General features: G+C 47.3%; 1 protein-coding gene across 1 annotated transcript in view; it reads left to right on the top strand.

The window, feature by feature from the left end:
- Positions 1 to 26,227, top strand: part of cutlet (chromosome transmission fidelity protein 18 homolog) — a 138,146-nt gene that overhangs the window by 75,849 nt on the left and 36,070 nt on the right. Inside the window, exons 15-17 of the mRNA XM_070539145.1 lie at positions 10,815 to 10,926; positions 12,247 to 12,417; positions 14,711 to 14,860. Of these exons, the coding sequence (XP_070395246.1) occupies positions 10,815 to 10,926; positions 12,247 to 12,417; positions 14,711 to 14,860 (433 nt within the window). The remainder of the gene's footprint in view (positions 1 to 10,814; positions 10,927 to 12,246; positions 12,418 to 14,710; positions 14,861 to 26,227) is intronic.

The following is a 26,227-nucleotide window of genomic DNA, read 5'->3' as shown; positions in this document are numbered from 1 at the left end:
TAATTTTCAAACAATTTAAAGCCCCAGAATATAATTTTTAAACATTTTAATGGCACTTTTATGCCTATACATAGATGCCTATTTCGATGTTGATGCCTGTTATTGTATTTTCAGAGCCTAAAAATGCCTTTTCCCGCATGTTGTTCTAACGTTACTTTGTTTATAATGATATCATTTGGTGGGGAACTTGGCTGAAGGCAGCCGATTGTTACCACAAACACCTTGCCTGTGCAAAGGCCGTTCTACATAGCTTTGCTGTAGGTGCGAACATTGTGGTGAGACGGGCTCAAGCTGCACTATGCGACAATACACTTGAAGGTAACTTGGCATACTTTGTGCCCACATCACGTTTTTAGCCAACATCATCGAGATACTTGAATGATGGGGCACAACACTAACCTGTAATGTAGGGATAATTTTGGACATTCAGGAAAAATTTGTCATCATTCCCAAAGGACCTGTTGCTGATAGAGTTCGAAAATTCAATCTGTCTCAAACAAAAATCTGAAGTTTTCGGTAGGGGTGTGCGAATACTCTAATATTCGACTTATCGAATATTCAATCTTTTGAATACTTTATTTACTTGATTGTAATGTGCACCTGCTTTCCATGACTAAAAAAAAAAAGTTCTTTTACAGGACCACACACCTCATGCTTTCATACAGAAATTCAACTTTCTTTCATTTGGAAAAACAAACAATTACTCCCGATGCACTAAAGTTGCGATTGTAGAGAAGGATCGGAACAGTATTGTGGGTAGTCCTCTCCGGCGCTTTCTAGTGCGTCGTCCTCTTCAGCACTTTCGCTTGAGAATGGCGCTTGCGCTCAGAGTCCGTGCTCTGTCTAGACTGTCGCCGCTGTGCTGCTGCTAGTCCGATCAGATAAACACCTTAACATTTGGTGGAGAGTGCTGAGCCCTCAAACCTCCCACCCTGGAACTTCAATCCCGTACCCTGGCATCTACCATGCCTCAGGACGCCTCCCAGCAAACACCTCCTGCTGCACCGACTGCGTATCCTGGTGTACCTCATCACCGCAACCCTGCCATCTTCACTGGTGCAGCTGACACTGATGTGGAGGACTGGCTCACCACATGCGAAAGGGTCAGCGCGCATAACTGGGACGAACCAACCACACTGAACAATGTGCTGTTTTACCTCGCGGGTGTCACCAGCCTATGGTATAACAACCACGAAGCAGACTTCCCGACCTGCTTCGCCTTCAAGACCGCCCTTGTCAATGTAGTTAGTCGCCCCGCTGTTCGTTAGCTGCGTGCTGAGCAGTGTTTGCGGGTGCGCTCTCAGCAGCCAGGTGAATGAATCATTTACCAGTTACATTGAAGACATCCTGGACCTATACAAGAAAGCAAACTCGACTGTGGGGGAGTCTGAGCGGATCAGTCATGTACTGAAAGGTATCGAAGACAACACCTTCAACATGTCGCTCACCAAGAATCCTCGCTCCGTGGTCAAAATCATCACATTGTGCCAAAGCTATGAAGAGTTACGGTGGCAGCGGTCGTTGACTCGTTGCTCAGGCAATGAACTCCTCGCTAGTTTGGCTGCAATTTTGGACCAGTCTGCATTGCTCGAGGAAATTAAGGCACCCATCCGTGAGGAGCTTGCCCGCCAACTGTCATTGCTGACCTTTGCACAGCCGCAGCATACGCAGGAGCCCTCCTCGCGTGTTGTGCTTTCGGTCCGCTGCATCATTGAGCACGAGATCATGGCTTTGCCTGAGCTCTGCCAAAACGTTCCTGCGGCTGCACGTTTCAGCAATTGTAGAGAAGGATTGGAACGATATAGTGGGTCGTCCTCTTCAGCGCTTACGCTCGTGAATGCTGCTTGTGCTCGGAGTCCATACTCTGCCTAGACTGTCGCCGCTGCGCTGCTCCTAGTCTGATCAAATAAAGACCTTAACATTTGGTTAAAGTGCGGGGTACTACTGGCAACCACTGGTGGCTATCGGTGGTATAATTGTATCGGTGGAGTAGGTCGTCATGAATGGCGAAATAGTGGGCTTGACCACGTAACACGCGAGTGGTTGGTTGTGCCGATGGATCGGATAGCAAGTCTATCAGTGAGGCAATCCAATGGTCCTTGTGCTGTTCGGAAGCAATGGTGCGAAAGTTGATGGAAGAAATCAAGCTGGGATACGGAGCAGCTGGCATTGTCGTCAAACAAGAGAGAGCGTGAGAGGTTGTCGTCGTCAGAGTGCTGACGGCCGCTACGGTACAACACGTGAATATTGTAGTCCTGCTAGGCGAAGTGCCCAACAGACAAGGCGGCCTGAGGGGTCCTTCAGTGACGACAACCAACAAAGTGCGTGGTGGTCCGTGACAACGTCAAATGGCCGGCGGTGCAAATATGGCCGGAACTTAGTAAGAGCCCAGATGATCGCCAAACATTCTTTTTTCGTCACGGAGTAGTTACTCTCGGCTTTCGTAAGCGTGCGACTTGCATAAGCCACAACGTATTCAGAAAAGTGTTTGCATTGTTCAAGGACTGTGCTGAGGCCACACCAATGGCATCAGTGCGCACACTTGGGATTATTCCAAACTTACCAGCGCATTCAACAGCGGTACTACTGGTGCGGGATGTACAGCTACGTTCAGAAGTTTGTTCGCTCGTGCCTCGATTGCCAACGCCGGAAACCTTCATTGCGCCTCTTGCCAGCCAGTCTGCAACCATTACCTTGCCCTTCCTGGTCATTCAGGCGCATTGGCATCGATTCGTATGGGCCACTTCCCCCGACATCTGCTGGTAACCACTCGGCCATTGTGGCTGTTGACCACCTCATGCGATACACCAAAAATTCCGCCCTCCCAGTGGCTACAGCGTGCGATGTTGCCTCCTTCCTGCTTCGCCGATTCATACTGCGTCATGGTCCACCACAGGAGTTGCTCAGCAATCGTGGACGTGTCTTCTTGTTGGAAGTCGTTGAAGCCATCCTCAAAGAATGCCATGTTGTGCACCACACAACTACTGCTTACCACCCACAGACCAATGGCCTCACAAAATGCTTTAACTGTTGTGGGGATGCGCGACTCTCATGCATCCCCTGATATGTTGTTTTCTCGCATAGCTCCCGTCTCCTGTAATCTGGCTTCACCGCGTGGCTTTACTGCAGCGGTTGGTATGCTTGCAGGGTAGTACGAGAGATGGCGCGAGTGTTGCTCTGCTAACGCCACCTAATGGCGGTGTTACTTGGGCGCAAAAAGGAGAAGGTTCTTCATCTTTGGCGTGGGATCGGCAAGCGGCGCGGACGTTCTGCGCGTGCACCAATCCATGCTTCTGCGGGACGGTCTCGCGAGGCCTATCCCGGAATGGACGAACACGATCGTTCGAACGCGCCACCGTTCGCGTGACCATACACGTGAACGATCAGGCGTTAGTGTGCACACTAATAATCCCGAGTGTGCACACTGATGCCACTGGTGTGGTTTCAGCACAGTCCTTGCACAATGCAAACACTTTTCTGAATACGTTGTGGCTTATGCAAGTCGCACGCTTACGAAAACCGAGGGGCGAACATATTCGCTCATTGTTTGGTAGCGGTGAGTCGGACTTTCACGATTTGTTGCGTGCCCTTTGGCATATTTTGTGAATAGCAACTTGGCTAGCAGGCATTAGTCTATGAAAGGTGCAATAAATGCCCTTGTGATTGTTTGCACTACTGTGTTGTCGTTTCTTTGTTCCAAGAGCACGGGTGAGAACCCCACACCTTACGCTTGGCGACATGCTCGCAATGTACGTAGCCTCCGACCACACAAATTGGAATGCCATTCTGCCCTTCGCAACCTACGCCTACAATACCGCCACTCAGAGCACCACTGGCTTTTCATCCTTTTTCTTATTGTATGGCCGATACCTGTCGCACACAATCGACACAATCCTTCCGTACAAGCTGGATGCATCTGAGTGTGCGCCTATTTCTGCCACAGCCAGACATGCCGAAGAATGTTGTGATCTAGCATAGGCTTTTACTTCAAATGACCAAGAGAACCACAAGAGCATTTGCGGTGACACCACTTCTGTGCCCATGTCCTTCTCCGCAGCGCTTATGTGGCTTTGGGTCCCTTCCACTGCACCTGGTCTCTCATCGAAACTACTGCCCAAGTTTGAAGGCCCCCTACCATGTTGTTGAACGCACATCTCCGGTCAACTTCATGATCGAGCCAGTTGAACCATCTTTGGACATGCGTCGTCGTGGATAAGGCATTGTCAACGTCGACCGCCTCAAGATTTACTATGACCCACTCACAGTGACAAGCTGTTAGGTCGCTGGGTGGTGCCCTTTTCGTTCTTTGGGGTAACTGTAGAGAAGGATTGGAAGGATATAGTGGGTCATCCTCTTCGGTGTGTTCGCTCGTGAATGCTGCTTGTGCTCGGAGTCCGTGCTCTACCTAGACTGTCGCCGCTGCACTACTCCTAGTCTGATCAAATAAACACATTAACACGATGAACAAAAAAAGTCGCAATTTCGCCCGAAAGACGCAGCATCAATTGTGATAGCAAATTAGTAGACAGTTATATGAGTAAGGATAGTAGTCCTATCGGCCGTGTAAACTTGTAAGCATTCGCTTATTAACCAAATTAACACGCATAGTGTCATGCACGTACAAGCAAAAACACGTCTCACTCGATGACCTTGTAAACTTGCTATCAAAGCACTGGAGTGAGGAAGTCCTGTAGCAGAAGCAAGCGAATTGACCTTTGTGCTGCCTCTTGCTTCAACGCAAACCAAGCGACGAGAACGCAGTGCACACGAAGCTATCGGCCCTCGAAGCGCCTAGACACGTGGACTCTGTCCCCATTGCAGATTGCTTTCGTGATAGGGCCCATGTGGCTGCACTCAGCCACGCCATACTCAGCAGCCACCGGAGTAGAACGCATCTCCTTCTATTTGTGCCAGTCCCACATCAAGTTTCGGGAACTTCGAATGCTCGTGATGTGGCCCGATTTCTGTCAGTCTCTGCACTCACGATCACTTTTCTTTTAAATGCGGCATCACGATGAACTCGGTGTGTCTTCGCAGTTGGTACTTCCAAGCTGATAGAGCAAACACAGGAAACAGGAAGACAGGTGGTAGACTAACCTAAGCATGCATACTACAGCACATGGAGGAAGCTATGGCAGCTAGCCTCGAAGCGAGTTTGAGGCTGCCATTTTGAAGTGCCGATGGCGATATGGTAACGCAGATCTAGGGTCATCATCATCATCATCATCAGCCTGGTTACGCCCACTGCAGGGCAAAGGCCTCTCCCATACTTCTCCAACAACCCCGGTCATGTACTAATTGTGGCCATGCCGTGCCTGCAAACTTCTTAATCTCATCTGCCCACCTAACTTTCTGTCGCCCCCTGCTACGCTTCCCTTCCCTTGGGATCCAGTCCGTAACCCTTAATGACCATCGGTTATCTTCCTTCCTCATTACATGTCCTGCCCATGCCCATTTCTTTTTTTTTTTTGATTTCAACTAAGATGTCATTAACTCGCGTTTGTTCCCTCACCCAATCTGCTCTTTACTTATCCCTTAACGTTACACCTATCATTCTTCTTTCCATAGCTCGTTGCGTCGTCCTCAATTTGAGTAGAACCCTTTTCGTAAGCCTCCAGGTTTCTGCCCTGTTGGTGAGTACTGGTAAGACACAGCTATTATATACTTTTCTCTTGAGGGATAATGGCAACCTGCTGTTCATGATCTGAGAATGCCTGCCAAATGCTCCCCAGCCCATTCTTATTCTTCTGATTATTTCCTTCTCATGATCCGGATCCGCCGTCACTACCTGCCCCAAGTAGGTGTATTCCCTTACGACTTCCAGTGCCTCGCTGCCTATTGTAAATTGCTGTTCTCTACCGAGACTGTTAAGCATTACTTTAGTTTTCTGCAGATTAATTTTTAGACCCACTCTTCTGCTTTGCCTCTCCAGGTCAGTGAGCATGCATTGCAATTGGTCCCCTGAGTTACTAAGCAAGGCAATATCATCCGCGAATCGCAAGTTACTAAGGTATTCTCCATTAACTTTTATCTCCAATTCTTCCCAATCCAGGTCTCTGAATACCTCCTGTAAGCACGCTGTGAATAGCATTGGAGATATCGTATCTCCCTGCCTGACGCCTTTCTTTATTGGGATTTTGTTGCTTGCTTTATGGAGGACTACGGTGGCTGTGGAGCCGCTATAGATATCTTTCAGTATTTTTACATACGGCTCGTCTACACCCTGATTCCGTAATGCCTCCATGACTGCTGAGGTTTCAACAGAATCGAACGCTTTCTCGTAATCAATGAAAGCTATATACAGTAAAAGCTCATTAATTCGAACCGCAAGGGGAAGCCGCTGCAGTTCGAATTAACGAAAGTTCGAACTAACGAAAGTGAAAGAGAACAACAGTACATTGCGATTTGGAAGCAGTAGGGCATGTCAGAAATTTAATACTTGAAAACATCCGAGATCGTAGTCCGCCTTTTTTCCTTGAAGGCGAAGGCTACCACTTTTTGCTCTAACGAGCGAAAGTGGCGGAAGGCCTCCTCTTCGCCTTCTTCAAAACTGAAGAAGAGACGGGCAGCATTCAATCCAGCCATGACCTCCACAGCGGAGGGCCGCACTGGCGCTTCGTCTTCCCCCTCTTCGTCGCCACTGGCAACGACAGGTTCAGCGCTTCTGACCTGAGAAATTATGTCCTCATCTTTCAGCGCACCACACACCACTGCACCCTCGTCCACGTCGACATAGTCAGCACAGGACATTTGCAAAGCCCCCGAGATTAGCGACGGGCAAGAAGTCTCGGAGGTCAACGTAGAACGGAGAGAAGGCAGCCGCCGCTGCCTTCTGGCCGAGACAGCGCCGGCTATATTTTTCCCGATTTTGCCTTCTGTCGCCGTTCTCTCCGTTCCGGAGGCGACGCAGCCTAGTGTGTAGGCAGTATGCGCGTTTCTCTGGCCGTGTGCCAGGCGCCAAGCCGCTGGCACTATGGCGCGTAGTTCGAATTATCCGTGGCGGAACGTTCTCGCGTTCGAATTAACGGGCTTTTTTATGCATAGACTTCTGTGGAGCTTGGCCGGACCAAATCGTACAGTTCGAATTACCCATAAATTTGAATTATTGAAGTTCGAATTAACGAGCTTTCACTGTATAAGGGTTGGTTATATTCCGCACATTTCTCTATTACCTGATTGATAGTGTGAATATGATCTATTGTTGAGTAGCCTTTACGGAATCCTGCCTGGTCCTTTGCTTGACAGAAGTCTAAGGTGCTCTTGATTCTATTTGCGATTACCTTAGTAAATAGTTTGTAGGCCACGGACAGTAAGCTGATCGGTCTATAATTTTTCAAGTCTTTGGCGTCCCCTTTCTTATGGATTAGGATTATGTTAGCGTTCTTCCAAGATTCCGGTACGCTCGAGGTCATGAGGCATTGCGTATACAGGGTGGCCAGTTTCTCTAGAACAATCTGCCCCCCATCCTTCAACAAATCTGCTGTTACCTGATCCTCCCCAGCTGCCTTCCCCCTTTGCATATCTCCCAAGGCTTTCTTTATTTCTTCCGGGGTTACGTTTGGGATTTCGAATTCGTCTAGACTATTTTCTCTTCCATTATCGTCGTGGGTGCCACTGGTACTGTATAAATCTCTATAGAACTCCTCAGCCACTTGAACTATCTCATCCATATTAGTAATGATTTTGCCGGCTTTGTCTCTTAACGCATACATCTGATTCTTGCCAATTCCTAGTTTCTTCTTCACTGTTTTTAGGCTTCCTCCGTTCCTGAGAGCATGTTCAATTCTATCCATATTATACTTCCTTATGTCAGCTGTCTTACGCTTGTTGATTAACTTCGAAAGTTCTGCCAGTTCTATTCTAGCTGTAGGGTTAGATGCTTTCATACATTGGCGTTTCTTGTTCAGATCTTTCGTCTCCTGCGATAGTTTGCTGGTATCCTGCCTAACGGAGTTACCACCGACTTCCATTGCACACTCCTTAATGATGCCCACAAGATTGTCGTTCATTGTTTCAACACTAAGGTCCTCTTCCTGAGTTAAAGCCGAATACCTGTTCTGTAGCTTTATCTGGAATTCCTCTATTTTTCCTCTTACCGCTAACTCTAGGGTCATACTTCATTCTAATGCTCACGCAATTTTTGGACCCGTTTTTTTTTTTTTTCAGAAAAAAAAAAAAGAGTATGTTATATTTGAGCAAATGCGGTATTCAATCTCTCGAATATCTACCTTTGGTGAATAGCCTAGCCATGGCGGTTGCCTTGGATGTGCACAGTGTTCCCACGGAGTGCTATCTTTATTGGTACAAGAAGGACCCTGGTACAAGGTTTGACCAGGCCAACTGAACCACTGATCGAAATGATTAACGCTACCAGAACAGAGGGAACAATAAAAGCAGCGCGTGTGGAAAGCACAGAAGCATGTGTGGAGATTAGGCCATTTAGCCACTGTAAGGGATGCTGATTGCATTGCGTAAGCGAGTTCAGAGTTTGCACACGCATATTCGCACAGTTCAAAGCTGTCACTTGGCACATATGCTCGCTGTAGTTGCCAACTGGTCAACTCCGGACCCGAACGCCACTTCAACGACTGTCAATCTAATTCATACAAGTGATCTTGCGACCGATCATTGATGAGCCGTCCATAGGAACATATTAGCGATAAGCTTTCCACGACGATTTGCAGCCCGTTATCACATCGGCCGGCAGTGAATTTTCGTCGAAGCCACACCATTGGCCACACTTTCTAGCCAGTTAGGCTTAATCGGAGCTGTGTCGTCAGGTGTTGGCAACCAAAGTTACAATTACCGAATCGACACAGATCTAATCACAATGGTAGCTCAGCCCTCAGAAAGGTGACAAACTGGCTCGCTGATAAAAGCGATTGCATGGGATGACCGTTACATATTCACTACCGCCTTCTTTGTGAAATATTGTATGGTGACCCCTCGTGCTGAATGGCGTGTTTCTAGGCGCACAACAGTCTCTTTTCATAGCTACGAGTGACCCGTCACAAGACTAGCTTTGCATTTACATGGCGGGCTCAAAAATATAATGTGACAACGCACTGTCCCCTGGCTGCAGACGCAGAGTGCAGATGAATGCGGTCAGGAAAAGAGGGGTTGGGGGGAGTGTTGTGCGAACTTGCCATGGGCCTCCCAATTTGAGAACTCTTTACCAACCTTGCTGACCGCGGTCGACGCTTGCGGCGCCAATGACTCCACAGAGCAGTACCGTGTGGTGTGATGCACACTCTCCCGCTTTTGTCTGTTGTGCAGATTGGCCTTAACGAGCTGACGATGACCCACAAGAACCACCTGCCATAAAGTTAGAAAAACTCTCCCTCCTGTTTCCTGGAAGAAAGCTGGAGAGCAGTACTTTCTAAGCAGTAGAAGATTGCTATGAAGCACAAAATATGGCCAACTATTGTGCTGAAAACCCCATTGTTATTTAGGATAACTTTGCTATTTCATCAGCTTCAGAGGAAAAAAAGAACACTTAATACTATCTGACAGACATTCTATCAATAAAAAAATATTTTCCACACCTTCATATAGAAACTGAGTTATATGTGCTGGCATACTAATTTGGTGTTCCCTTTAAGAGTAGAGCATACTATGCATCTCGATTCATAGGTACCTAAGTTACTGATAGCTAGCAAGATTCTTGTTAAATAATGTGATTAGCCTCCTGAGCACGTGCAGCACTGTGTTTCTTGCACAAGATTTGGAAGCATAAAAGCTTGTGTTAAGTTTTTCGATATTGAATATTTGATTCGAAATCTACTAGTATAGTATTCAGTATTCGCACACCCCTACCTTTTGATACTGAAAGAATGGTCAAAGATTCTGACCGGCGAACATTCTGCAATTCATCAGGGCATTGGATCATCGAACATGCTGAAGTACAAATATGTGCCGCTAACTTTAATGTTTATTGAAAGTTTTTTTTCTATATACACACCAATACTTGGTGATAAAAGGTGCGACATGAAACCCGAAAATCTTGATGTCTGCTTTGACACTGCTTTCACAACTTTTCTCATAATGTCTAGTGACACTAAAGTTCGCATAATTCTTGGAACCTGCGCAGCTTTCCTCATTCCATATTATCGAGGCAATGAAATGAATTTCATAGAACTGGGTTTCAGTGGGCAGTGTTGCTTAGAAAATCATAATTTATCCTCAAATTCACAGTGAAAGTTCTTATTTATTGAGCCTATACGTGGCCTAAAAAACAATATTTTGTGCTTATATATACCTCAAATTACTGCTTTAATGGCTGTTATAGGTGCCTAAAACAGCATTTTTAGCACGTTGACTTCCGGTCTCAACTCATTACATTTAGTACGCCTTGCCTATACTTGGTGTCTTCTGTATGTTGGTACTTGAAGTATAAACTCGGGGAGCAGCAGTCGGGTTTTGCAGTTATCTGTTGTTGATAATGTGTTAATACGTGATGAACCGTCTCTTGCCAGTTCTTACAGTGGAACATATGTAATTTGTACATTGAATTCCCCTACTTTAAAATTAAAAAAAAAACATTGTATTCAGTTTAGTTAACACAATGTTCTTATTTTAAAGTAGGGGACAATGTCAGGTGTGTAAGCTTAGAACAAAATGATTGTCTACTTGTCAGTGAATGCAAACGCAAAATGAAAAGATCTGTGGTATTTTTCTTAACAGACTGAACTGAAATTTTTTCGCTTTGCCCTCTCTTTACAAAAAAGTGCCTTTGAGTCCTGCATACATGTTCAGTATGTTTCCAGTTGTCATAAAAGAACTAATCAGTTTTCATTGCTTCTGCTATGTCCTAGGTTTGACTCCCTAGCTCGATCAGCACAAGGATTTGGAGACTACGAGAAGCTTATTCAGTCTCTTTTTGACAATTATGTCAATGTCAACTTTCGGGATCCTCGTTTTGAACTGGTAAGTTTATCGGCTGACCAGAGAAGTATTGGAAGGATCAACAGCATACCTTTGTCTTGATGCAATTTTATGCAGTCAGAAAAAGTAGGGGGTTTTAAAACCAAAACCACATTGATGAATACTTTAATTACAGTTTCATTTCAGCCTATTAGAATGCTCTTAGAAATAAACCAAATGTGTCCTTTCACATTACACATTCTAATGCATCTCTTCAATAATCTTCAATAATCAATAAAGAAAGGGGACGCCAAACATTTGAAAAATTATAGAACGATCAGCTTACTGTCCGTTGCCTACAAAGTATTTACTAAGGTAATCGCAAATAGAATCAGGAATACCTTAGACTTCTGTCAACCAAAGGACCAGGCAGGATTCCGTAAAGGCTACTCAAAGGGGTGGAGACATCAAAATTTTCGTTCATGCGTTTGTTGATTCAAACGTTGCGTCATGCTTCAGGGAGCACGATACACACAGCGGGATTCATATATATCCGATAAATAATTTAATAATAGCATTATTATACCGAGCGATTTCGGTTTCGGTTTCTGGGCTCCGGGGGATGCTATGACGTCACAGAGGAGGAAACGTAACATGGCTTGGTCACGTGGGCCACAAAAAATAGTGACGTAAAACTATGCTGCGTCGTCTGCTCGCATCTCTTCAATCTCATGGCTAAAAATTTTTTTGGATAAGTGGAGTTATCGCATCCATACCCGGCTTTATCTCTCTTTTCGTCTCCACTAGCGCGCTGGAAGCAACACAACGGAGAAGCCAAGAAGTCCCAGCCAAAAGTTTAGTGTCGTGGTGGCAAAGGGCTCATCGCAGCAACCCATGGCAGCCGTGGTAGACTATGCAGCTATGCGCTGTGCAAAGATGAAATCATTTTCCTGTCTTTTTGAGATTGCAGACATATATATCTTTCATTTATTTAACTCAAAATTAGCAACTATGTATTACTGAGAATGTTCTTGCAATTACGAAATCAGCCAATAGTGTTGGTGGGCCAACTGCTTTTGATGTCAACATTGCAGATGTGAGAGCAAGCAACTGTTCACTGCTTTTGACACGAGATTGTAAATTCCCTGCTGCATGCTGTGCAATAATAATTGTCTCGTGTTCACAGGAGCCTCGTTAACAGATCGGCAATGGCCAAAATGTCAAAGTGCCAGTCCTCTCTGTCTGCCTCCTCATATGTGATGGTACTCAGAGGGAAGCAGTCGATGTTCCACAGTTCAACGTTGTGTGCTTGTCCTAATGTAATGATTTGACGGCATGCTTGTTCAGTTTCACTAGCTTTTCCTTTTTGTTCTCCCTTGACAGATCCATGAAGGTCCTGAATGGCTGTGCTTCACAGATCAGCTACTGACTACAGTGCACCACCTGCAGAACTACTCACTGTACCCATACCTGCCATTCATTGCACCTGCCTTTCACCGTGTTTTCTCAGTTGTGCCCTATACAAAGATGGTCTTCCAGAACTCCTTCCTTGAGGTATTTGAGAAGCCCGTTCTTTTCAATAATGCTTGAAGACTCTTGCTATGCTTAATGGCAGCAGAGAGAGAGAAATGTTTTAAAAAGTGGAAACTTTGTGAAGTGCGTGGAGAGGCTTATGAACTTTGTATCCAGTGAAAAAATGGTACTGCACTTTGCACAGTGCGGCTGATGTTGCCATGGAGAGCACCTTTGTCATTTTCATGGTATGCTGTGAAAACTTAAGAAAAACACTTGAGGCGGTTGGTATATGGAACGATGATAACAACGGGACAATAAAAAAACAAAAATGTTGATCACATGATAGCACCAGTATTGTCATCATTTAGGCTGTGACACATACATCTATACAAACTGTGCAACTTGCCCACTTTCATACGCTTGTACTCTAGTTGGACGTTATAGATATTGGAAAGCTACAAGTAAGAATCATGAAAAAAATGACGGTACTTGAGTTGAATGTGACGAAGAGAAGAAGGCACACAGACACTGCTGTACTTTTGTGCCCTCTCCATCTTGTCCTGTTCTTTTGAAGTGCTGTTTTTTTTTTTCTATGATGCAATACCAACTGGCTGGGAAGTCTGCCCTGCACAAGTGAGCATCTTTGGGGGTAAAAAATAAAAATTTGGAGCTATAGTTAAGCAGCAGGCATCATGAGGCACACCAAATATGTTGCTTACCAACTTCAATATAATAACTTCTACAACACAAGACACAAAACTTTATTACAGGATTGGCCGTTAAGGATTAAATTATCATTATAGTGCATAGGCAGACAGTGTTTGATAACTATGCTTTGTCGACTGATTTCAACCTTGTTGAGAAGTACTGTTTTATGGTAATAAAATGCTTCGGCAGGATCAGAAGCCTTAGGGAGTATATTTGAAAGGTGGGATACATGGCTTCTTGCTGTTCAAAGCAAATTAGTGCTACAGTCGCAGGTCAATTGTAACATATCAAAGCGATATTAGAATTACCTTAGTGTTTAGGCACCTTTGCTGAATTAATAAATACAGTCGAATCTCATTAATTTAAACACGTTTAATTCAAATTTCTGGTTTATTCAAACTGATGCTGTGTTCCCATCAAAGTTATGTGTATTCCTATGGGCGAGAACGCCTGGTAATTCAAACGCGCAAGGATTTGCGACGGTTAATTTGAACATACCGCGCTTCGACAATGCTGTCGGCAGCAAGCCAAATCATGCAACAGCGCCTCCGACCAGCATTGCTCTGACCCCACCATAGAAGAAAAGCTTAGGATAGACCCCTCAATGCCGTGCATGAAGAAAAATAAAAAACAACTGTGGTGGCGTGACTTTCACCCTGTTTCAAATGGCAAGGTCGCAGTTTCTGCGTCACGCTGGAACACGCATCTATGTGCCTCCATCTGAGCCACATGGAGAAAATGGCAGTGAGCTCTTCTCCTTCCTCTGTTTTCTGGTCACATGTTAACCTTGGCTGTGGCGCAGAGGGAAGCAGTGGCTAAGGCCCAGTCAGTCGGCACAGTTGCCCAGTGGTGTCGCTGTTCTTGTTGCCGTGAGGTGCTACGCGTTGGCTAGGCTTTGGAGGGTACACGTTAGTTGTTACATTTGCAGGTGTCATGGTGAGCTGGGGCACATATCTCCCACCAAAGGGCCTCAAAATGAAGGTGGAGATTCTACATGTGACAGATGTCCATAACTGCATTAGTGACAGGTGTCCTGTGATTTGTAAATACCTGTATAAATCTTCTGGAACTTCCCACTCATCTGTTAGCTCAGTGCATATGCACCACTGCAAGTAAGTCCCCCATTCAATTAGCTTCCTTTAATTTGAACTTCCTTCAATTCCAACAAATTTTTGGGCCTCTTCGAGTTTGAATTATCGAGATTCGACTGTACTGTCCTCTAGTGCTCTTCAGGGTATTTGTCAAAGGTGCTCCTTGAACTCTAGCAGGTGCATGCAGTAGCATCACATAGCATATTACTCAGCAGCTACACACAGGAGCAACACTTGCATGAACAATCCTTGCAACACAACAGCCTTCAGGGAGGCTTCAGCACAGCAGCATGCATCCATTACAATGCACAACTTGTTATTAGCATTTTGCATCGGCAGTTGGCACAAGCACTTTCTCGGCTGCATTAGTCATGTCTTCATATTTGTTGTACTTATTAGATTGCAATCATCATAGTGTTTAGCCACAGATTTTATGCACAGCGTTTTTCTTACACCTCGGTGCTTTGGGTCCAGAGGGGCTGTACTATCACAAATTCTTATGTCATGCTTCTGTTCTGTCTGCACATTTCTAGGCCCGAGCCAAGCAGTTACAGATGCACAACATACTGGTGTCAGTGATTGGAGAATCATCACCACAGGCACGCTGTTTTGTGACTGAGACGACACTACTCAGAGATGTGCTACCTTGGTTGTTGTGCATCGTACAGCCAACAATTCGACCGGTGGGTTTTGCCTTTGTAGTATTTGATAGTTGCTTTCTTCTGTGCAAAGTATACTGTGGCTATAGCTACAGCAAGGTCATAACTATGACCATTTTTTTAGTGAAATTTCCAGGTGAGATAGTTATTATGAATTTATGGATGAGAGTTCCCAGATGAGATATTTCACTTACTTTCGGCGCATATATAACCTTTGAATATATAACAGCTAATATATCCAATGAGCTACGGACCAACCCAACAGCTGCCATGCCAAACCCAGGAGGGTAGGAAAAGAAAGCTCCGCTTTAAAGAAGACACAAAGAAAGCTCGAGGCTTTTGCCACAGAACAATGCAAAATTGAAGTCCCCATCTATGCTCCAGGTGAATTCTGGCAGTCATATGTAGTCAGCAAGGCGCACTTCTCAGTCTTGAAGCCAATTTTTCTTACTGCAATTTTCCATCATATTCAAGCATTAGCAGAAAAAAATACAGTTAAACCTCGATATAACAAAATATTTAACTTTTCATAACCTCTTGTCCATAGAACACCATGTATTTAGAACCTCAGTATAATGAAGTGTGTTTGTATGCGATTTGAATGTAATGAAATTTCACTTTTGCCCAAAGGAATGTCAAGACAATAAATGGAAACTTCCGTGGACAGAGATAGTCAAATGATTTAATTACAGGCGGCTGCTTGCAAACTCTCCTCTCAAATCGCGTGTTGCATGACAACAGCGACCGCCAAAGTGGCACCGCATCATGTTCCGTATTGTAACGCACAGTTGAGTGACGTTGCTTTAATCAATCTATCTTGGGTGAACTTGTGCCCGACAAAGAGCTAAACGAGAGCCTCGCTAGAACGTCCACAGTCTTTTCGCAAGAGACCCGCACCTCTTCTTCTTCCCTCGTGTCCCGCGCTGATGGCACGTTGCTCCGATTGCGCGTGCTTTGCGGGCCCGTGTTGCCCGCTTCACTGCCGCTATCTTTCGCAGGTAGCAGTAAGCAGCTGCACGGACGCAGGAGGCGGCTGGCGCGTAATTTGAAATCATCTTGCGTCATTGTCCCCCTTCCAAGAGTGCATCGTCCCGATGCGCATACAGAAGGCGGTGGTTTCCAGACTTTCAGGAATTCGCAAAGTTTGTAGGCGGAAGCAGTTATTGCCTGTCGTAGTACGGTTTCATTCGGACGACATGGACGATTTCTGTTCGATGCCGCCGTCGTGATGAGGTTACTTGACCTTCTGGAGCGACTTCGTAGTTCAATGGACTGATTCGGCGAATTATCCTATACGGGCCAAAATAACGACGAAGAAGCTTCTCTGATAGGCCGCGCATCCGTACGGGAGTCCACACCCATACTTTGTCTCCAGGTGCATACTGGACGTCTCTTCGTCGCAAGTTGTATCGGTCCGCGTCAGTTTGTTGCTGCTGCTGAATGCGGTGTCGCGCCAGCTGCCGTGCTTCTTCAGCTCGTTGTGTGAAGTCGCTGACGTCATTGTCATTTTCGAAGGTCTCATCTACTGGTAGCATTGCATCTAGGGTTGTGCTGACGGTCCGGCCAAAAACGAGTTGGAAAGGTGTCATTTGAGTCGTCTCTTGCACAGCGGTATTGTACGCAAACGTGGCATACGGTAGTATCCTGTCCCATGTTCGGTGTTCCATGTCCACGTACATGGACAACATATCAGTCAGTGTTCGGTTCAGTCGTTCGGTCAGTCCATTTGTCTGCGGGTGATATGGGGTGGTTTTTCGGTGACTCGTGTGCGTCAATTTCATGATGGACTGTGTCAAATGGGCAGTAAAAATGGTTCCTCGGTCCGTGATGAGAACTTTAGGAGCGCCATGCCGTAGTACTATGTTAGTGACGAAAAAATCAGCGACTTCACTGGCCGTTCCCTTGACAAGAGACCCTGTCTCGGCATATCGAGTTAGGTAGTCAGTTGCAACTACGATCCAACGCTTTCCCGATGACGATGTGGGAAAGGGGCCAAGTAAGTCCATTCCCACTTGTGCGAATGGAGTTTCCGGTGGCTGTATCGGTTGTAGGAGGCCTGCTGGCTTGAATGGTGGTATTTTACGTCTTTGGCAGTCCCGGCAGGTTCTTACGTAGTGTTGCACAGAGTTCAATAACTTGGGCCAGTAATACTTCATGCGGATGCGTGCGAATGTTCTGCTCACTCCTAAATGTCCTGCTGATGGGTCGTCGTGGCATGCTTCCAATATCTCGAGTCGTAACTTTGAAGGTACGACGAGCAGAAAAGTCTCTGCACTATGTTCAAAATTTCTTTTGTACAGGACATTGTTTCGCAGGACGAACGACGACAAGCTGCGGACAAAAGGTCGTGGAATGTCAACAGGGTGTCCTTCTAGGTAGTCAATGAGCAGGCGTAAATCCGCGTCGGATCGCTGATGCTGAGCCATTTGCGATGTTGTCACAGCTCCTAGGAACGGGCAATCGTGTTCATTTTCCCCAAGCGTAGATTCCTTGTATTCAATCGGTGCACGTGACAAGCAATCAGCATCACTGTGCTTGTGACCGGACTTGTATACAACCGTTATATCGTATTCCTGCAGCCGTAGACTCCATCTTGCTAGCCGTCCAGATGGGTCTTTGAGATTCGCAAGCCAGCACAATGAATGATGGTCGCTGACAGCTCGGAAGGGTCGGCCATATAAGTATGGTCTAAACTTGCTGATGGCCCATATCACCGCGAGGCATTCTTTTTCTGTGGCTGAGTAGTTCACTTCAGCCTTCGAAAGTGTTCGACTAGCATACGCAATGACTCGTTCTTCTCCGTTTTGCCACTGAATGAGAACGGCACCGAGTCCTAAATTGCTTGCGTCTGTGTGAATATCAGTTTCGGCTTCCTCGTCGAAATGAGCAAGAACTGGGTGGTTCTGAAGACGCTTTCGGAGCTCATTGAAAGCATTCTCCTGCTCATTCAACCAGACGAAAGGCGCGTCTTCCTTTGTTAGCCGCGTTAGTGGTTCGGCGATCCTTGAAAAATTTTTGACGAAGCGTCTGTAGTAGGCGCAAAGTCCTAAGAATCGCCTAACAGCCTTTTTGTCGGTTGGTTTTGGAAATTTCTCCACGGCCGCAGTCTTCTCAGGGTCCGGGCGAATGCCTTCTGAACTGACGACATGGCCGAGGAAAAGAAGCTCGCGAAAGCCGAAATGACATTTCTGCGGTTTTATCGTCAGACCTGCTGATCTAATCGCTTTCATCACAGCCCGCAGTCGTTCTACATGCTGCTCGAAGGTGGTCGAAAAAACCACGACATCATCAAGATAAACGAGACAGGTTTGCCATTTCAGACCGGTGAGCACAGTGTCCATCATCCGCTGAAACGTGGCAGGTGCGGAACAAAGGCCGAATGGAAGCACTTTGAACTCATATAGTCCATCTGGCGTCACAAATGCCGTCTTTTCACGATCTCGTTCGTCCACTTCTATCTGCCAGTAGCCGCTTTTGAGGTCCAGGGAGGAAAAGAATTTGGCATCTCGTAGTCGATCTAGAGTGTCATCGATTCTTGGAAGTGGGTACACATCCCGCTTTGTGACGGCGTTCAGCTTACGATAATCAATGCAGAAGCGCAAGGTCTGGTCCTTTTTCTTTACGAGTACCACAGGCGACGCCCACGGACTTGCCGACGGCTGAATTACATCATCTTCCAGCATTTCCTTAACTTGACTTCCTATAGCTTCTCTCTCTTTTGGTGACACTCGGTAGGGATGCTGGCAAATAGGCCTTACTGCTTCGTCGACAATTATCCGATGTTTGGCAATAGATGTCCGCCGGACTTTGGATGACATTGAAAAACATTCGGCGAACTCCCTTACGAGGGCTTCTATTTGCTCCTTCTGTCTGGGCGATAGACCTGGTTCAATGTCGATGGCTGCAAGAACAGAATCCGCGTCGTGGAATTTCGATGTTGAAATCTCTGGGATGCTCAGGTCTGTAACTTGGACGAAGTTATTAAGGGTGCCAACAACGGTTCCCTTCGCGACATGTTGCACCTCATTTCCAAAATTAGTGAGGAAAACGTTGGCACATCCACCACGCAGCTGAACAAGCCCTCTTGCCACGCAGATCCCTTTTTCGAGTAGGAGACTGGTGTTGCTGTCTGCAATTCCTTCGCAGTCACTGAACGCGTCGCTTCTTACTGCGACGGCTACGCTGGATCTAGGAGGAAGCATCACGTCGTCATCGGCAATGTAAAGGGCGTCGAATTTTTCTTCAGTGTTGAATGCTGCGATAGCGTGCTTTGTTGAAAAGGAAACACATGATTCCCGCAAGTTGATTACAGCGCCATTATCCTGCAAGAAGTCCATGCCAATAATCAAGTCTCTTGAGCACTCGGGAAGGACGATAAAGCTAGCGACGTACGTGAAGCCTCGTATTCCTATTCTAGCCGTGCCCTTTCCAGCGGGGTCGATGAGGTGCCCTCCTGCGGTGCGAACTTGTGGCCCTTTCCATGGTGTCAGCACTTTCTTCAGTTTCCTGGCAAGCTCACTACTTATTACCGAGTAATCCGCACCTGTATCCACTAACGCGTTCACTTCGTAACCGTCAACAAACACACGTAAATCGGAACTAACGTCGCTCTTGTGACACTGGTTTCTGAGTCCCTCGTCGTCGCTCGGAGTCATCGATGGAGGTTCTTGTCTTTTCGCGTCGGCAGCGACCTTACCTCCTGAGGTCGCTGACTCTAGTTTTCCCGAAGCGGGCTCTGTGAACGGCGTCTTGGGGAGCTTGAAGACGGGCGGGGGCTCGGTGACCGATGCCTAAACGGCGCTGCTGATCGAGGTTGGTGTTGCTGGTAGGCGTATGGGGAGCTCTGACGAGTGGACAGGTATTCTTCGATTTCCGATGGACGCTCACCATTTCGGGGGCAATGTGCGTTCACCGGAAAGCCACGAAGCCCTGCCTGGCGATAGTGGCACATTCTGTACAGGTGGCCAGCCTCCCCACAGTGGTAGCAGAGGGGTATTCGGTCAGGAGTGCGCCATACATCAGCCTTCCTGAATCTTCTCTCGGGTGGCGGCAGCGTAGTTCGAGGCATCGAGCTATTCATAGAAGAAGTGGCGACGACGTCAGCACGTGCGGGACTGTGCCGCAGCACATCGGCATATGAGACGCTCGGTTGGCGCAGTCGTAGCGCTTGGGGCTGCGCACTGAGCTGTGGTTCCCGGACGACCTGCCTGACCTCTTCACGAACCAGGTCTGCCAGGGATGAGGGCGTTGGAGCGTTCTGGTCAAGCCGTAGCCGCTGGAGCTCTTCTCGCACTACAGATCGCACGAGCTCTCGTATGATCTCCACGCTATTTCCAAAGACGGCTGGAACTGTGTCTACAGAGGTGATGTTCATCTCCCGGTTGTACATCCTTGATCGCTGTTGCAACGTGCTTTCCATTGTTGTCGCCTCTGCACGAAACTCAGCGACGGTGCGCGGCGGGCTCCGAACCAACCCTGCAAACAGTTCCTGTTTTACGCCGCGCATTAGATGACGTAGTTTCTTGTCCTCGCTCATGTTCGGATCGGCTCGGCGGAATAGGCGGGACATGTCTTCTACATACATGGCCACGCTTTCGTTATTACGCTGGTTTCTTGCTTGCAGGGCAGCTTCGGCCCTCTCCCTGCGGTCGGTACTCGGGTAAGTTGCCAGCAACTCCCGTCGGAAAGCATCCCACGACAGAAACGTCGCTTCGTGGTTTTCAAACCACGTTCGAGCGCTGTCCTCTAATGCGAAGTAAACATTTCGTATCTTGCGCTCTCCGTTCCATCCATTGAATTCAGCGACGCGCTCAAAGCGTTCCAGCCAGTCCTCTGCGTCTTCAAATGAGTCGCCGTGGAAAGGCTCTGGCGTCATTGGCGAGTTGACCACGATGTGAGTTGGCGTGGTTTGAGTCGTCATATCGGTAGCGTTTCCGCTAGCAGATGCTGACGCTCCGATAGAAACCGGCAAAGGGGAAAACTCGGGGGGCTCACCACGTAGGCGACGACTGCTGCGTTGGTGAACAGGAGTCAACTCGATGGGTCCAAGTCGCCGTGAGTCCGGGCTCCTTTCTCTGGCTTGAGAAGGGCTTGAAATCATACCCCGCACCTCCACCAGATTTGTAACGCACAGTTGAGTGACGTTGCTTTAATCAATCTATCTTGGGTGAACTTGTGCCCGACAAAGAGCTAAACGAGAGCCTCGCTAGAACGTCCACAGTCTTTTCGCAAGAGACCCGCACCTCTTCTTCTTCCCTCGTGTCCCGCGCTGATGGCACGTTGCTCCGATTGCGCGTGCTTTGCGGGCCCGTGTTGCCCGCTTCACTGCCGCTATCTTTCGCAGGTAGCAGTAAGCAGCTGCACGGACGCAGGAGGCGGCTGGCGCGTAATTTGAAATCATCTTGCGTCAGTATAAAGTCCAAGTGCGATAAGATCCTATCACACTGTGTGCTTTAGGTGCGAGTGAAAGTGTGCGAGGGTGAGACAAGAAAGATGGTGGCTTCATGAGTGCAGTCTTCCTGTGCGAGCAGGCTGGTCACCTATACTGAGAATGCCACTATCGACGAGTAGGACTGCGTGGTTTCTCTGTGAATGCGCCTTGCCCCCGTAACGGTGAGCGCCCTGATGAAATTGAAGCATTTTTATCTACGCGCCAAACTATTCGGAACCCCCAGCAACATGAACCTCGATCAGCAGCACCTATGCATTATAGGTCGCCCAGTCGGCGTCCCTCTTCCATTTCACCGAGGCGTCGCTCACAAAGTCCGTGACGGGAAAACTAGAGCCAGCAACCTGTGGAGGCAAGGCTGCTGACACCTGGAACACCGAAGGCCCTCCATCGCCAATCCGACAAGACGACGGCAGTGACGAAACAACGAACAAGTGCAGTGATGACACTGTTACTCCTGAGTTGCGCGTCATCATCGACGACTTCGAAATAATTGCTTTGATAGACACTGGTGCGGACTATTCAGTTATTAGCAGTGTACTCGCCAGAAAATTGAAAAAAAAGTATTGACCCATTGGACCGGATCTCCAATACGTACAGCGGGGGGGACACTTAGTTGACCCCATAGGAATGTGTACAGCAAGGATCGAAATTAGAGGCTTTACATATGTCAGCAGCTTTATTGTTCTCCCTGAGTGTTCCCGTGATCTGATACTGGACATGGACTTTTTGCAAACGAATGGCGCAATTATCGACTTGCAAGAATCACGCGTGTCGTTTTCTACAGAAAATGCAGTTACCATTTCTGATACTGACCAGCCACATATTTCCTCTCTCCGTATTGTGGATGAACACGTGATGGTGCTGGCACGGTGCAGTGTGACTCTTTTTGTAAAGAGCGACGTATTTCGTGACCATGAGGGACTTGCAGACGGAAATATCGGGCTGCTACTGGAAAAGCAAATATGCGTGGCAAGAGGCCTAGTTCACCTGCGTAACGGATGTGTGGATGTTCTCTTGACTAACTTTGGCAATGAGGCAAAACACGTGGCGAAGGGAACAGCCATAGCATATCTTCACGACTATGCACAACTTGCGGATGTGTCAACCCTCGATGCAGCATCACCAGCTTCTGTCACTTTAGACAGAGTTCTTACCTCTATCGACATTGACCGAGAGCTGTCATCACCACAAAAAGATAAGATTGTGAGCTTGGTCACAGTGTTTGCTGAATGCTTTTCGACTTCATCGAAAGTCCGTCGTACTCCTGTCGCAAAACACCGCATTGTGGTCGAAGAACCTGCAATACCAGTGTGCTAACACCCGTACCAAGTGGCTCCAAAAGAAAGAGAAGCGATAAGAAGTCAAGTACAGGAAATGCTCAAGGACGATGTAATACAGCCATCCAATAGCCCGTGGGCATCTCCAGTAGTCCTGGTCAAAAAGAAGGATAACACCCTACGATTTTGTGTTGATTTCAGGCAACTCAATTTCATCGCAAAGCAAAATGTTTATCCACTCCCACGCATCGACAACACCTTGGACAAACTATGCAATGCTTACTTGTTCTCTTCTTTGGATCTCAAAAGTGGATACTGGCAGGTAGAAGTGGACAAGCGAGATCGCGAAAAAACGGCATTTGGGACACCGGATGGTCTATACGAGTTTAAGGTGCTTCCATTTGGTCTGTGTTCTGCGCCCACCTCCTCCCAGCGGATGATGGACACTGTTCTCTCCAGACTGAAATGGCAGTCATGCCTCGTCTACCTTGATGATGTGGTGGTCTTCTCCACTATGTTCAAGCAGCATGTGCAGCGACTGAGAGCAGTACTGGGTGCTATTCGTACGGCGGGATTGACCATAAAACCCGAAATATGCCACTTCGGCTTTCGCAAGCTCCGCTTTCTCGGACGCATTGTCAGGGCTGAAGGCATCCACCCCGATCCTGAGAAGATCACTGAAGTAGAAATGGTTCCGAAGCCAAGAGACAAAAAAGCTATTAGACGTTTCCTGGGACTGTGTGCCTTGTACAGACTTTTCGTAGAAAATTTTTCTAAAATTGCTGAACCACTCACGCGACTGACAAAAGATGTCCCTTTTGTGTGGGAGAAAGAACAAGAAGATGCCTTCTCTGAGCTACTACGGCATTTGCAGAGTCCTCCTATACTTGCCCATTTTTATGAAAATGCCGAAACGGACATCCACACTGACGCGAGTAACGTTGGTCTTGGTGCTATACTTATTCACTGGCAGAATGGAGGAGAAAAAGTTATTGCGTACGCAAGCCGTACCTTATCGAAAGCCAAGACAAATTACTCAGCTACAGAAAAGGAATGCCTGGCGTTTATATGGGCCATCAGTAAGTTCCGGCCATACTTATATGGCAGACCATTTCGAGCCATCAGCGACCATCGTTCATTGGGCTGGCTGGCGAACCTCAAGGACCCTTCTGGAAGACTCGCTAGATGGAGTTTGCGCCTACAGGAGTATGACATCACAGTCGTTTACAAGTCCGGTCTCAAGCACAATGATGCTGATTGCTTATCATGTGCACCAATCGAAGCTACGTCACCTGAATACGAGCAAGATTTCCCATTTCTTGGGGCTGTGAATACGACGGAAATGGCTCATCATCAGCGTACTGATCCGGAATTACTCCTGCTTATCGAGTACCTGGAGGGTCAACAAGTGAAAGTGCCTCGAGTTTTCGTACGCGGATTGTGTTCGTATGTTTTTCGGAACAACGTCTTCTACAAACGAAACTTCGAGCACACTGGTGAGACGTTTCTACTTCTCATACCATCATCACTGCAAGCTGAGATCTTAGAAGCTTGCCATGATGATCCTACAGCTGGCCACTTAGGCGTTAGTAAGACTCTGGCGAGAATCCGCCAAAAATATTACTGGCCACAGTTGATGAATTCAGTGCAGCACTATGTCAAATCATGCCGAGATTGTCAAAGATGCAAAACACTGCCACTCAAACCAGCAGGTTTTCTGCAACCGATACAGCCACCAGCAGCACCATTTGAACAAATAGGAGTGGACTTACTTGGACCATTTCCCGTTTCAACCTCAGGAAAGCAGTGGATTGTGGTAGCAACCTATTATCTGACTCGGTATAGTGAGACATCTTCTCTTACAAAAGGAACCGCCATTGAAGTGGCTCAGTTTTTTGTCACACACATAGTGTTACAACATGGCGCACCTAAGGTACTCATAACAGACAAAGGAACAGCTTTTATGGCCCGTTTGATGCAGTCTGTTATGAAACTAACACATACTGCTAATAGAAAAATCGCAGCGTACCTTCCGCAAACAAACGGCCTGACGGAACGGCTCAATAGAACGCTCGGTGACACGATCTCAATGTATGTAGACATTGAGCATCAGACATGGGACAGTGTTCTACTACAGTGGAACCCCGTTCATACGTTTTTCACCGAATCGAGGAAAAAAAACGTAACAGCCGGGAAAATGCAACAGTGAGGAAAGCTCCGAAAATGAATGAAAAAAGTGCAGCTTCAACTATAGACAATTTATTTCCACAGAGTGCGCTTAGAACTTTAAAAAGTCTAGAATGGTGGCTTGCCGTTTCTTTCGCTCGCTAGAAAGCACCACACGTTTCTCAATAGCCTGGAAGGCCGCATTGCTGTCAGCGTCGCTGTGAGGTGCGGCGACCTGCGGAGGAGGTCCAGAGCCGCAACAGCTTCTCCAAAGCTAGGATTTGGCAACTCCCCGGCATCATGCGGCTCGTGCTCCTCGTCGTCACCGCGCCACGGCAAATGGCAACGGACGAAGGAATATTCGCGGGAAATTTTGCCCTCTTTGGCTAATCATGCTAACGTGCTAACGATTTAGTATTGCTGCGCAGCGCGTGCGTCCGAGCAGCCCGGTTGCGTGCAGCGTGGCGTGGTTTCGCGAGAAATGTAAACAAGAGAGGAGAGCTGGCCCGATAGGCGGAGCAACGCCATGAGCAACGCCAACTTCCGGCTTCCCTTTAGCTATATATAGCTTCACAAAGAGTGACATCAGGGCCTCTCCTGAGTTTCCTTCCTCCGTGAGTCGACCCGTCCAACAAACCATGCGGCGACCGTAATCACAGTGATGATAGAGCATTTTTCACGAATGGCCACCTAGTGGTGGCCTCTCGAACTGGTGTGCTGCTTCTTGCAGCCAGTTCCATAGCCAAGCCCGGTCAAAACTTGTCAAAAGCCAAAGTGGCGGTTGGAGCACGTTGCCTACTTTAGCCCAGGCGGGTTCGGGTTGCGACGCATCATGCGGGAACGTTTTCACAGCTACTACGTAACAGCGGGGTTCCTTATACATTGGATCCTATGGAAGCTATGCCGGGACCGGATGAAAACGACGTAGCAGCCGAGAAAACGCAGCAGTGAGGGACGTAACAGCGGGGTTCTACTGTATATGCTACCTTTGCGTATAATACTGCAGTACAGGAGACGACACATTTCACGCCATTTGAACTTGTTTACGGTCGGATAGTAACAACGACACTAGATGCGACGTTACCTGTAAACAACAGCAGCAAAGACAACCCTGACGTTAGTGAGTACATAAAAAGGATAGAAGAAGCATGGCAGTTGGCAAGGCACCGTATCATACAACAGCAATACGTCGGTGCAAACCGGTACAACCTAGGGCGAAGAGAGGTACAGTACAACCCCGGAGACAAAGTGTTGGTATGGACGCCTATACGTACACCCGGTCTTTCCGAGAAGTTACTGTGCCATGACTTTGGCCCCTATAGAGTACTTCGCCGTCTAAGTCCCTTAAATTACGAGGTAACTCCTGAAAGCCAAGTCTGCTCCACATGACGCAGGACTCGCCCAGAGGTCGTACATGTAGTACGAATGAAGCCTTACCATGAAAGGCATTGACTAACAAAATTTTCACGTACGATCAAGCCTAGCACCGGCCATCCT

This window comes from Dermacentor albipictus, chromosome 1, assembly GCF_038994185.2.
Source record: "Dermacentor albipictus isolate Rhodes 1998 colony chromosome 1, USDA_Dalb.pri_finalv2, whole genome shotgun sequence".
Taxonomy (NCBI): domain Eukaryota; kingdom Metazoa; phylum Arthropoda; class Arachnida; order Ixodida; family Ixodidae; genus Dermacentor; species Dermacentor albipictus.
The sequence above is the reverse complement of the archived record's forward strand: the minus strand, read 5'-3'. Positions and strand labels throughout refer to the sequence as shown.